This window comes from Hypanus sabinus, chromosome 18 (genome assembly GCF_030144855.1).
Source record: "Hypanus sabinus isolate sHypSab1 chromosome 18, sHypSab1.hap1, whole genome shotgun sequence".
Classification (NCBI taxonomy): Eukaryota; Metazoa; Chordata; class Chondrichthyes; order Myliobatiformes; family Dasyatidae; genus Hypanus; species Hypanus sabinus.
In genome coordinates, this window is record NC_082723.1 from 13,446,169 (window position 1) to 13,459,950 (window position 13,782).

At 42.5% G+C, this 13,782-nt stretch overlaps 1 protein-coding gene across 2 annotated transcripts in view; it reads left to right on the forward strand.

Annotated features, from left to right (window-relative positions):
* Window positions 1-13,782, forward strand: part of ubac1 (UBA domain containing 1) — a 52,125-nt gene that overhangs the window by 20,761 nt on the left and 17,582 nt on the right. For both annotated transcript variants that reach the window (XM_059993681.1, XM_059993682.1), the window contains exons 3-8: window positions 5,382-5,455; window positions 5,814-5,921; window positions 8,501-8,603; window positions 11,695-11,803; window positions 12,464-12,677; window positions 13,312-13,398. In XM_059993681.1, the coding sequence (XP_059849664.1) occupies window positions 5,382-5,455; window positions 5,814-5,921; window positions 8,501-8,603; window positions 11,695-11,803; window positions 12,464-12,677; window positions 13,312-13,398 (695 nt within the window). The remainder of the gene's footprint in view (window positions 1-5,381; window positions 5,456-5,813; window positions 5,922-8,500; window positions 8,604-11,694; window positions 11,804-12,463; window positions 12,678-13,311; window positions 13,399-13,782) is intronic.

Below are 13,782 nucleotides of genomic sequence, written 5' to 3' on the forward strand. Positions count from 1 at the left end.
CCAATGGTGATGTCACAGAGTAGGGTCCTCTCACCTGGGCCTACGGGGAGGTCCTGGAGCTGCAAACCGGAGACTGCGATTCTGTAACTAGGAATCTCCTCGTCTGCCAGCGTCTCAAAGTCTACCCCTTGGGAAAGGGCATGAATGTTAGGGCGAGAGAGCGCGTCTGCCACGACATTGTCCTTTCCCGAGACGTGCTGGACATCCGTCGTGTACTCGGAGATGTAGGACAGATGGCGCTGCTGGCAGGACGACCAGGGGTCGGACACCTTCGTGAACGTAAAGGTAAGCGGCTTGTGGTCTGTGATCGCGGTGAAGGGCCTACCTTCTGAGAAGTACCTGAAATGCCGGATTGCCAGGTAGAGCGCCAGCAGTTCCCGGTCGAAAGCACTGTATTTGAGCTTGGGTGGTCGCAGGTGTTTGCTGAAAAACGCCAGGGGTTGCCAGCGACCCACAATGAGTTGCTCCAGTACCCCACCGACTGCCGTGTTAGATGCGTCCACTGTGAGGGCGGTAGGGACGTCCATTCTGGGGTGCACTACCATCGCGGTGTTTGCCAAGGCTTCTTTCATTTTAATTAAAGCGGCGGCGGACTCCTCGTCCCAGGTAACGTCCTTGCCCGGACCCGACATCAGGGCGAACAGGGGGCGCATGATTCGGGCAGCTGAAGGGAGGAAGCGGTGGTAGAAATTTACCATACCCACGAATTCCTGAAGGCCTTTGATCGTGGTGGGTCGGGGGAAGTGGCGGACCGCACCTACCTTAGCGGGCAGAGGGGTTGCCCCGTCTTTAGTAATCCTGTGGCCCAGGAAGTCAATGGTATCGAGTCCGAACTGGCATTTGGCGGGGTTGATTGTAAGACCGTACTCACTCAGTCGGGAGCAGAGTTGACGGAGGTGGGACAGATGCTCCTGACGACTGCTGCTGGCTTTGAGGATGTCGTCCAAATAGATGAAAGCGAAGTCCAGGTCGCGTCCCACCGCGTCCATTAACCGCTGGAACGTCTGCGCGGCATTCTTCAGGCCGAACGGCATGTGGAGGAACTCGAAAAGGCCAAACGGGGTGATGAGAGCCGTTTTGGGGACGCATTGGGATTTGATGGTATCCTCGGGTGAGGTCTACCTTGGAGAAGATCCATGCGCCGTGCAGGTTTGCTCTGAAGTCCTGAATTTTAGGGTAGCAGTCCGGTGTTGTAGCCTCGTTCAGCCTGCGGTAGTCGTTGCACGGTCTCCAGCCGCCTGTCGCTTTGGGCACCATGTGCAGGGGGGTGGCCCATGGGCCGTCTGACCTCCGTATGATCCCCAGTTCCTCCATCCTCTGGAACTCCTCCAGTCGGAGCTTGTCCGGGGGACGCCGCCGAGCACGGACGTGGAGGGGTGGTCCCTGGGTCGGGATGTGGTGCTGTACGCCATGACGGGGCATGGCTGCCGTGAACTGCGGTGCCAGGACGGATGGGAAATCCACCAGGACCCTGGTGAAGTCGTTGCCGGACAGAGTGAAGGTGTCAATGTGAGGGGCTGGCGACCAGGCTTCACCCAGGGAGAACGTTTGAAAAGTCTTAGCATGTACCAGTCTCTTCCTTGGCAGGTCGACCAGTAGGCTGTGAGACCGCAAAAAATCTGCACCCAGAAGCTGTTGGGCTACGGTGGCCAGTGTGAAGTCCCACGTGAACCGGCTGGAGCCGAACTGCAGCTGCACCGTACTGGGTGCCGTAGGTCCTTACTGTGCTGCCGTTCACAGCCCTCAGGGTTGTAACTCATCGGACGCTGATCTTGGCACCAGTGTCGACCAAAAAACGGCATCCCGACCTCTTGTCCCACACATACAGGAGGCTATCCCGATGGCCAGCTGCCGTAGCCATCAGCGGCGGGCTTCTGCGCCCCACCACTGGTGGTAGAAGCACCATTGTTCTTTGGGCTCTTCATCCCTGCCTCTGGGGTTAGCAGGCTCTGTGGCCAGGCCTGGTCTGGTTTGCTCCTGGGAGCGTGGCCTGGTGATCTGTGTGACAGACGCCCCACTCACCTTCTTGCCGTTCCACAGCAAGTCCGCCCGAGCTGCCACCTTCCGGGGGTCGCTGAAATCCGCATCGGACAGCAGCAGGCGTATGTCCTCGGGCAGCTGCTCCAGGAATGCCTGCTCAAACATGAGGGAGGGCTTGTGTCCTCCGGCCAGAGACAACATCTCATTCATTAAAGCCGATGAAGGTCTGTCTCCCAAACCATCCAGGTGCAGTAAACGGGCAGCCCGCTCGCGCCGTGAGAGTCCGAAACTCCTTATGAGCAGGGCTTTGAATTCCGTGTACTTGCCATCCGCTGGGGGAGACTGTGCGAACTCCTCAACCTGGGCCACTGTGTCCTGGTCGAGGGAGCTCATCATGTAGTAGTAACGTGTGTCCTCTGAGGTTATCTGCTGAACGTGGAATTGGGCTTCTGCTTGCTGGAACCACAGGTGAGGTCGCAGCGTCCAGAAGCTTGGCAGTTTCAATGAAACTGCACGAACAGATGTGGCGTTGTTCATCTCCGGTCCAAATATCGTTTGGACCATCGGGGTCACCAATTGTAGCGGTGTGCTACACGCAGCGCTGAAATAACGACACGGAGTCGGTAAACTGCAGTTAAAGAAGATTTTATTCGAACTTCACTGCCTCGCTTTAAAGCCTCCCTGATCCCGCCCTCCCCGGGCGCAGATGCTGTAGGGGGCACGTACTCACAGTCCTGCGCGAGCTTTTCCCATTGTTGGTGAAGCAGACCTGGCGCCCTTTTGGAACTGGCCTTTATGCCGGCGCGCTGGCTATTTGTGAACCGGTTCGAGTGCGCTAGGAAGTGGGTCGCCACAGTACAAAAAATAACACTGACATGGTTAAAGGTCTAATCACGCTATTCCTTAAAAAGAGGAATTGTGTACAAAAATACTTTATTCATTTACTCATTCCCTCTTGCCTTGGTGGTGGGGAAGGGAGTAATGGTGAGTTTTGTTATTGAACATTTGTCTGTTATTTTCAGATTCAGTTTATTGTCATTTAGAAATCACAAATGCAATGCAGTTAAAAAATGAGACAACGTTCCCCTAGAATGATATCACAAAAGCATATGACAAAACAGACTACATTAGAAAATCCACATAACGTTTGGCAATCCCCAATCCAGAATCCGGAGAGGCTGCTGCGTATTAATATCGCGCTACCGTCTCAGGGCATTCCCTGGAAAGGAGCTCCAAATCCACCAGACAAACAAGGCCAAAAACTAAAACCATATAGGTACAACAGTGCAAACAATAGCATAATTGATTAAAAAAAACAGAATATGGGCACAGTAAACATAGTCCAAAGATGTTAAAGGACTATAAGTTCAAAAGAAATCGCCACACAGTTTCCACAAGTCCCCAGGGTCCCAACAGACTCGCCATCCCACGCTGGCAGCAGAAGGGAATACCCCCGCTGTGGACTTCCACGGCACCACCCGACTCAGCCTCGCAGACACAGCACACAACGAAAGCTCCGTCGAACCCAGCCTCGCAGACGCAGCACACACCGAAAGCGACCTGACCGCAGCGGACTCCGAGTCCGTCGAACCATCGAGCTGACGACCATCCCCTCCGGCACAGCTTCTCCGAGCACCATCCTCTGCTGAGCGTATTAAGACGGCCATCGGCAACGCGACCCCGAGGACTGGGGGCCTGTTCTTCCCAGCACAGTCCTGGACTCGCAGTAGTAGCAGCAACAAAGAAGGTCTTCCTGGAGATTTCCCAATGTTCCTCCGTGCCCCCATGTCCGTTTTCAATTGATTATGATTGTGCACGGCACCCCACTTCACAAATAACAGATAATCAGCTTCGGAGTGGCTGCTGCAAGCTGCGTCGTGCCGCCATCTTGGAATTCCAAGCAGTATTTGGCAGTACTGCTGAGAAAGGAGTTCTAATTTTTGAGCTGGGGGAAGGTTTGTTATGTCTTTATTCTGTTTGATGAATGTCCTCTCACACCACAAGTGATTCTTGTCTTAACTGGAGGTTTTGGACAGATGCTAATCTTGGCCTGTTCATTTCTGAGTGGTGATTTTGAATAGTGTGATTGAAGAAAAATGTATACATAAGATTGCACTAAAACAGTGGTCTAAATTATCCTCTGTAGCATTGCTTTTCTTCTGTAAGTAGCTGAACCACACTAAATAGGAAAGGCCCACCTTTGTTCCTTGGTCAAAGTTCTAAGTAAAGTTCAAAATAAAATGTATGATCAGAGTAGATATCACTGCATACAACTCTGAGATTCTTTTTCTGTGGGCATACTTAGCAATTCTATAGGACAGTAACTGTAAACAGGATCAACAGACAACAAATTGTGCAAATGCAAATATAAATAAATAACAATAAATGCCAAGATAAGGAATCCTTTAAGTGAGACCATCTATCTAAAATGATATTAGAACTTCAGTAGATTCAAGAGGAGCATTTTCAGTATGCAAGTGTGAAGAAGAACAAAATGACTTTTAGATCTGACACAACATTCAAAAAACTAATAAAACAAAGAACACAAAAAAAGGCAGCTTCTACACATTGATTGTATGTCCATAAAGTGATGCTAGGCACAGGAATGTTTAAATAAGGTAACTCTGTTAGAAAATTATAGTTGTGGGATTGTGGAGGGGTGGGTTCCTAGATGGAGGTGTTGATCAGCCTTCCTGCTTGGGGAAATTGCTTTTTTGAGTTAGGTGGTCCTGGCGTGGATGCTACATAGTCTCCTCCCTAATGGGAGTGGACAAACAGTCCAAAAACAAGGGCATTCTTGAGGTAACTCAGAATTATCTGAGGTTCTTGTTTTTTACTGCTTGGGGAAAGTGTCACAGTTGATTTTTAATGTCTGTGATGTTAAGATCAATAATGATCACAGGGTTAAAGTAAATGATGGAAAGCTAACAAACTAACCCTGCAGAGAAAATAGTTAGAAGTCAGCAGTAAAAGGGTGGAAACGTATTGTTACTGTACTTTAGATATCTAGGATCACTACTTCAAAACTAAGATAAAAATAGAAAACTCTGGAAGCACTAAGCAGATTGTGCACTGTCTGCAAAGAGACAGTTAATGCTGAGTATCTCCAGAATTTTCTGTTATTATTTTAGATTTGCAACATCTGAAAATCTTTTGCTTATCAAACCTAAGTCTACGGTGAACCATTGAGTGTCCAGGTAAAATTAATGGCCTAATAAACATTATACAGTAGTGTAAACTGCTCTAGGTAATTCCTGTGGTTTAAATGGATAATGTCATTAACTCTTATCCTGCTTTGTTTGTTGTAGTCTGGTGACATGACTGAGTAATGTGTTCAGATAATCTACTATCAATTGTTCGCTTATCTGCATATTCATTTTCACCTTTGGTTTTTATTCTAGATGTTTTATTGTTAATTAAAAAGCGGGCCCCTGCTGCTCCTCCTAAAATGGCTGATGTTTCTGCTGAAGAAAAGGTAAACCACTTGTTTGAAATGATGTACAATGCCTTTAGGGTAAAATATATGAAAGCAATGGTCCAATTCACTGGTGGTTTCATATCACTAAGGATTGCTTGCCATGTCACGCAAAGAATTTGCTGTCATCTTGGCGCACTTAATTTTTGGGTTCATCTTGAACTGGAGAGTACTGAATGTGAACTAGGGGCTTTTACATAGTTCTTCATATTTCCTGTGGGAAGATAAGGATTTATTTCTGGAGTGATAAATGAGTACTTCTGACTTTGCTCAGCCATGATATTGTATTAGTAGTTTATAGTCTGTAACACACCTTCAAATGATAGTCAGATACAATGAGATTTCCCTTTGCTTTCAGAAAAAACAAGAGCAAAAGGCACCAGATAAGGAGGCCATCATGAAGGTGACAGCTCAACTTGCTGCACGACAGGCTGATCGCATGGTCACTCAGCACAACCTGCGAGATGTACGATACTGAACATTTAATTACCTTTTCTCTGCACGATTCTGATCTACTTTGGTCAGGATAAATTCCTATCCACCCCAACAGCTGGCAAGAGGATACAGTTGATGGGCTTGTATAGGCTGTTTCCAAAGTAATTGTTTCGGTATTTGAATATGAATTTTAATAATACCAAGATAAGATAATGCATTATAATGATTACCATTGTTAAGTTGAGTTTGTTTTGATAAAGCTCAGTTGTAAAGCTCCTGAAAAATGCACCTGTATTCTGGCTGACTTTTAACTGCTGAAGCATGAGTGTATTTTCCAACTCAAATTTAATAAGCAACAGATGGTGACAAAAAATTACTTGTATTGTAGCAGGATGCTGTCATCCGGATTATTGGAATGGTTCCTAAGCCACAAAAAGAGGGTTTCTTGCAGGGAAGCCTGTAGCTGTCCTGCAACATCCAGAGGGAAAGTTCTGCTCAGTTGTGCCATACAGATTTTCTTTAAGAAATTAGTTGTCTCTTGTAGCCCAGATTTACTTAATATTAGACCATAAAACTCAGACTATGAACCCTAAGTCACCTGAGAGACACTGAAGCTAGTGATATAGAAGTCTTTATTCATCATCATAGACATTTTTCTGGAGCCCCTATTGGTAGAGTCTGACAAACTCAAAAGTACATTACATTATACCCTTAAGATCAAAGATAACAGTAGGTGATGCAATATAGTTTCAGTACTTAAAATGACATTATTTACTTCAATACTTTGGGTTGACTAATGGTTCTTTTGACTTGCATATTTACAATGGAAGCAGTGTAATTGATAGACTCATCTGAAGGTTCAAACAGCTTTGCTGGGAGCAAGTAATTAACACAAATTTTCTAAAACATTCTGACTGCTGAGAGCCCAGTGATTGATGCGATCTAAGTGATGGTATCATTCTTATCTGCAGGCTTCCTTGAACTTGATTACAATGACACAAATGATCTAAACCCATAGGATTGATACAGGCCAATTAACGTCCATTGTTTTAACGTTCGGCTGATGCATGTGCAAAAGTTGCAGTGTCATCATTTAGTAAACCATATCTCATAGTCTTTGCTCCACAGACAATTACTTATTTGCAAGGTGTGCTTTTAACTTCAATCTACTGCTTGCAATTTACATTTAGAATTAAAGACTGATTCTTGCTTGAATTAATATCTGCTGTATTCACATAGCTCCAGAATACTTCCTAACAAGATCATATTAGACCCTTTCGCCATTGAGTTCTACTCTACTGTTCTATCATGGCTGATTTATTATCCCTCTCAACCTCATTTTCCTGCTTTCTTCCAGTAATCTTTGATATCCTCACTAATCAAGAACCTATCAACCTCTGTTTTAAATATGCACAAGAATTTGGCCTTCACAGCCGTCTGTTGCAATAAATTCCGTAAATTCACCATGTCCTGGCTAAAGAAGTTGTTGTACTGCTCTGTTCTAAAGGGATGTCCTTCTATGCTGAACCTATGCCCTCTAGTCCTAGACAGCACCACTGTAGGAAGTATCGTCTCCATGCCCACTCTATCTAAGCCTTTCAATATTTGATAGGTTTCGGTGAGATCCTCCCTCAGTGTTCTAAACTCCAGCGAATACAGGCCTGGAGCCATCTAATGCTCCTTGTATTTTAACCCTTTTATTCGTGAAATCATTCTCGTGAACCTCCTCTGAACCCTTTACAATACTAGCACATCTCTACTTGGATAAGGGGCCCAAAACTGCTCTCAGTACTCCCAAATAAGATCTGACTAATGCTTTGTATGCCTTGTTTCTATATTCTAGTTCTCGTGAAGTGAATGCTCTTCCTTACCACCAATGTAACCAGCAAGTTAACCTTCAGGGAGTCCGGCATGAGGACTCACAAGACCCCTTGCGTCTCTGATTACAAAATTTTCTCTATGCTTTTCATTAGGCAGGAAAGCTAAGGCAACTTTCCTTATAAGGATGTTTAATATTGGTTTCCAGTATTTATGACTGAACCAAGGTTGTCTATTGGGAGACCTTGCTGCCAAGGCTTACAAAATTGTAAACTGGGAAAGGACTGTCTTCCATCTGATATTAATTAACTGTCTTGTCGCATTATTTCCATCTGATGAGCAATATTGAAATCAGCCCTACAAAATAATGATCATCAGTTGCAGGAAGTGTTAAAGGGAGAGTGTAGGGCTAATAGCGCTTGAATTATAATCACAGAGGCACTAAATAATGGGAAAAGCAAAACCAAAATATGACCATGTCTGCTTTCTAACACTAATTATTGAATAAGCAGTCAGTTGCCTTGTTGCAAGCAATAAAATTTTAAAAGTCATTTTGTGCAAAGGTAAGAAATTTAAAGACGGACTAAGTAGAAGCAGATGAACTGGTATAGATATTTATCTGAGTACTAGAGCTTGTGATGTGAAATGACTAGATGAATAACAGCAGGATGTGATTGAGCATTACTGGAAAATATACCAGATGTGCATTAAAAATATGTCTTTTTGAACTTTTGTTCAGCCAGACAATGATATTTAACTGAAAATATATTATAAACCAGTGTGCATTTCTAGTTTCAGACAGAACTCAGGAAAATCCTTGTTTCGCTAATAGAAGTGGCACAGAAGCTGCTAGCGCTAAATCCAGATGCTGTTGAACTATTTAAGAAGGCAAATGGTAAGATTATCAATTGTTTAAGAAAAGGTAATGGTCTGCTTTCTGGCAATAATTTTGTTTTCTAACCACAAAAAATGTACTTTCTAAGGTTATCTCCTAGTACAGATTAGGAGCAAATGAAATTTTAAAGACAAAGTTTTTTGTTGAAGACAATTGAACTGAATTATCAGAATTAATGGCATTTGTAATTGGGGTATTTGGTGCTTTCTGATATTCATTATTCTGTTTTAAAGATAGTAGTGTGACATCATAGTAGTAGTAGTACATCATAGTAGTGTGACAAGGGACTCTTTTATATATAAAAAAATAAATCTTAGAAAGACCTTGTAAAAAGTTTGTGGAAATAACAGACTTTCTAAAAATATTACATTTCTCCACTTCAAAGTTTAAAGTAAATTCATATTATCAAAATACATATGTCAGCATATACAACCCTGAGTTTCATTTTCTTGTGGACATCCTCACAAATCTATAAAATAATAACTATAATAGAATCAATCAAAGACCGTCCAACTAGGTGTACTTGGCCAGCAAGCCAAAGGGTGGAGCTATATTAAAGTGAACTGAAACCATTTTCTGCATTAATGGCATTCTCAGAGCAGTCTGGGAGCCAGGTCTGTGTCCCAATGAGCTTGTATGTTACAGGATGTAAGAAAGTGTTTATATTTTGGAGTTTTTCATGGAAGTAAAATGGTAACATTGTGTCAGTGCCAGATGTTTTATTAAATGAAACTACTGCCTTGAATTTCTTTGATCAGTGTCATTTTGGAGTATGATACACATACTTTTCCTCGTCTGAAATATAAACGTTTAAAAGAAAACTAATTAGCAGCTTGGGAAGCTCAGGAAATAACAGAAAATTCAAATTAATTTTTGATTAATGCCATCTTAAAATTAAGCTGCAGACCAACGAGAGAGACCTAAGAACAGACATTATAGTTCTATATGTGAGAGTAAAATCTTCATTCTGTTGATTACATCGTATGGCTGAGTGCATGTGGGTTTTTGGAATGTTACGTAGCAATTATGGATGTACTGGACTATTTTAAGAAATGAAGTTACTTCTTTTCCAAATATAATGAGCATGGTGTTTGAGACCTTATGCACTGAAGGAAATGATTGTGGAAATCAAAGAATTCAAGAAATTTGACAATTTCTAATTTATGAAGGGCTGTTTAAAGTCCTGTTGTTGAAGCATGTAGCGTGCATTTCTATGACTACTTTAAAATGTAAAGCATTGCGAAATGGGTAAGCAAAAGTGGGTTTAAAGTAATACTGAGCCTTATTTGTGGAGCTTGCTGAATTCTTCCTCCTAAATCCTTGCCAGATCTGGAGGAAGGGATACTTTAATGAAGTAATAAAATGTGATTGATTATAGAATAATGAATATTTTTTTATCAACTGGGTTTTGGAAATATTATTCACAGATTAGTCTTGATTTGTTTTTATGTGAAAACAAAAACTGATGAAGATAGTCAGCTGGGCAGGTAGCATCAGTGGAGTGGGACAGAGTTTGCATTTCCATTTGATGGCAAGCTCATCAAGCCTTTTTGTTATTTTGAATGGCTTGGTCAAATCATTTTGGAGATTAAGCCACTGATTCAGTAAAAAACTGCAGAGAAGATATTTATTCCATGTTTAAATTTTCATATATTTTTAATAGCTGCGTCATGTGTGAGATGGCTAATATTCTATTGTTCAAAGGTAGCAAGGATAAGCCAGCGAACCTCAGGCGTGTGAGCCTTACTTCCACTGTATGGAAGATGCTGGAGGGAATTCTGGGGAACAGGATCTAACATCGCTTGGATTGTCAAGGCCTAAAGCCTGATCAAGGAAAGTTGTCATGTTTTGGCTGAGTGAGGTCATGTCTAATGAAGCTTTTCAAAGTGGTAACTAAACTGGATGAAGCTAGGGCAATGGATGTTGTCTATATGGACTTTAGTAAGGTCTTTGATAAGGTCTTGACTATTTTAACTAAAATAAGTCAAAGACAGCATGGTTTCTGTAAAGAGAAATCTTGCATGACAAATCTGCTGGAGTTCTTCGAGGAGGTAACAAGCAGTGTGGATTAAAGAGATGCAGTGGATGTCATTTACTTGGATTTTCAGAAGGCATTTGTAAAGGTGTCACACATGAGGCTGCTTAACAAGATAAAGTCCCATGACGTTACAGGAAAGATACTGCCATGGATAGAGGAATGGCTGACAGGCAGGAGCCAGCGAGTGGGAATAAAAGGGGTCTTTTCTGGTTGGTTGCTGGTGACTAGTTGGGTTCCTGAGGGGTCAGTATTGGGACTGCTACTTTTCACATTGTTTGTCAGTGATCTGAATAATGGAATTGATGGCATTGTGGCAAAGTTTGCAGAAGATACAAAGATAGGTGGAGGGGTGAGTAGTGCTGAGGAGCCAATGCGATTGCAGCAGGACTGAGACAAATTGGAAGAATGGGCAAAAAGTGGCAGATAGAATAGTGTTGGGAAATGTATGATGTACTTTGGTAGAAGGAGCAATAGTGCGGACCTTCTAAATGGAGAGTAGGTTCAAAGATAAGAGGGAAGAAGGAGTCCCTGTGCAAAACCCGCAGAAGGTTACATTTACAGGTTCAGTCAGTAGTAAAGAAGGCAAATGCAATGTTGGCATTTATTTCAAAGGGAATAGAATATAAAAGCAAGGAGGTGATGCTGAGACTTTATAAGACGCTAGTCAGGCCACACTTGTCAACAGTTTTGGGCCCCCTAACTCAAAGGATCTGTAGTCATTGGAGAGAGTCCAGAGGAGGTTCATAAGGATGATTGCAGGATTAAAGGGTGAACTTATGAGGAGCATTTAGCAGCTTTGGGCCTGTACTCACTCGAATTTAGAAGGATGTGGGGGGAATCTCATTGAAACCTACCAAAAGTTGAAAGGGCTAGATAATGTGGATGTGGAAAGATGTTTCCTATGGTGGGGTTATCCAGAACTAGAGGGCATAGCCTCAAAATTGAGGGGTGACCTTAGAGGAATTTTTTTCAGCCAGAGAGTAGTGAATCTGTGGAATGCTCTAAAAATCTGGATTATTGTGATTGTTGCTAGCATATTCTTCCTTTCCATAGCCATGCTGGATGAGGATGAGGAGGAACGGGTGGATGAGGCAGCTCTACGTCAACTGACGGAAATGGGCTTCCCCGAGAGTCGAGCAGTTAAAGCATTGCGGCTGAATCAGTGAGTGTGTCTATAAGAAAGGATGGAATTGTGGGCATAGTTCTGCCCATTTTTCCTAATACTATATATGTGTATGAAAGGCTGTCAGGGCTGGAGTCCCCTGTGGAATATGTTGTATCTTAAGCAGAGAACCTTATAAATAGTATTTACGTAAATGGGGCACTATTTCATTTTCAAAGGACTTGCTTTTTCTAAACATCTTTGTTGCAATAGCTCAGCTATTGGAAATACTGATATTTTTTAAATGCCCTGATATGGGAACTTGGAATACTCAAGGTGATTTTGTTTCGTGTTAAGTAGTACATTGTTATTTTGATGCTCCTTAAACAGAGCAAAAACAGTGTATTCTCAAATCTAGCTGTTCTTTAAACATCTGGCTAATGCCAATTATATTATCAATTGGGGAGTGGATGTCAAAATAGCGGGTTAGGTACACAAAGACATTTTGTTTTGAGTGCAATGATCAATCATTAGCCAATTTTAAGTTTTTATTGTATTTCAATTTCAAGTACCGGTACAACTGTATAATTTAGAGTTATTTAGCTTATGGATGTAGTGAAGAGTCTTAATTTTGCAGTCCCCATTGTGGGGGTTTGAATATCTGTAGTATCTTTGTATCCAGCTGTACCAATAATTGCAGGGTTTCCCTTCGACCTCCAGTATGTCTGTAACACAGGCCATGGAGTGGCTGATTGAGCATGCAGAAGACCCAGCAATTGATGCACCATTACCTGTTCCTGGAACATCTGGAGGAAGGAGAGCAGCTGCAGAAGAGGCAAAGCCAGAAACAGTTCCTGAAACTTCCAAGCAAGATGACCTGACTGACATCTTCAAGAGAATTAGGAGGAAACGGGAATTTCGACCAGAACCCAGAGTGAGTAGAATAAATTCTTCCCCGATGCTGAGGTCATAAGGTTTGAATGTTGAATGTTCCTTGTGTATAGTATAATTTATATTAGTAGGTGTGCCACAGATGTGTTACAGGTAGTCATTTTTCCCTCAGTCAGTTGTAGGCTTTGAAAAGCTCTGCATTCCAACTCTTTGATGTTTTAGCTAGCAAAATGAGGAAGATGGGACTGCAGACTGCTGTGTTATTGAACAAAGATGTGTAATGAGTCTGGGTACTTGGTCAGTGTTTAGAATCAGCTGCTTTAATACTACTCTTAATCCTCTGATCACTGCCCTGTGACTGTTCATTACACAGGCTTTCAAGCCTTACAGATTTGTGGGAAATGGAAAGGGAAAGTCAAAAATAAAATTGAATCATGTTGCCAGACAGAGTTGATGGAGGCGGTATGTAGTGACATTTTAGTGATATTTCACAACTGTTTTTAAGATTCCTTTTCTGAATGCTGTTAAGCAACACTAAGCATTAATCCTAAACAGACTGTGAAAAGATTAAAGTAATGTGCTTTTTTTTGAAATTATCGACTTAAGAATGTAATGTCAAAATAAGTGAAATACCTGTTGTGAAACAGTTGCCACTCAATTTGTATCTCCTTTGATAGGCAATGATTGCTCTCATGGAAATGGGATTTGATGAAAAAGAAGTAATAGATGCATTGAGAGTGAATAACAACCAACAAGATGCTGCTGTAAGTACCAGTGGGGCAGATAATTAAATGAGATAAAATATTGTCTTATAAATGCAGAGTGGTTGATATTTGGAATGTGCTGCCAGAGGAGGTGGTGGAATTTGATATGCCTTCGATGTTTAAGATGCATTTAGACAGACACTTGACTAGCAAGGTATGAAAGGACACAGTCCTGATGCAGAAAAATCAAATTAGTGCACATCGGTCAGCAGACATGGTGAGCCTGTTTCTGTGCTGTACAACTCTGACTCCAAATACTTGTACCTAATTATATTCGTTTTCACTGGATTCATAATTGCTTCACTGATTTCATCTAAACCATGAACAGATTGTTTGACTTAAGGGGGTGGGGAAGGTATGATGTTTGTGCAAAGTTAGTCACTG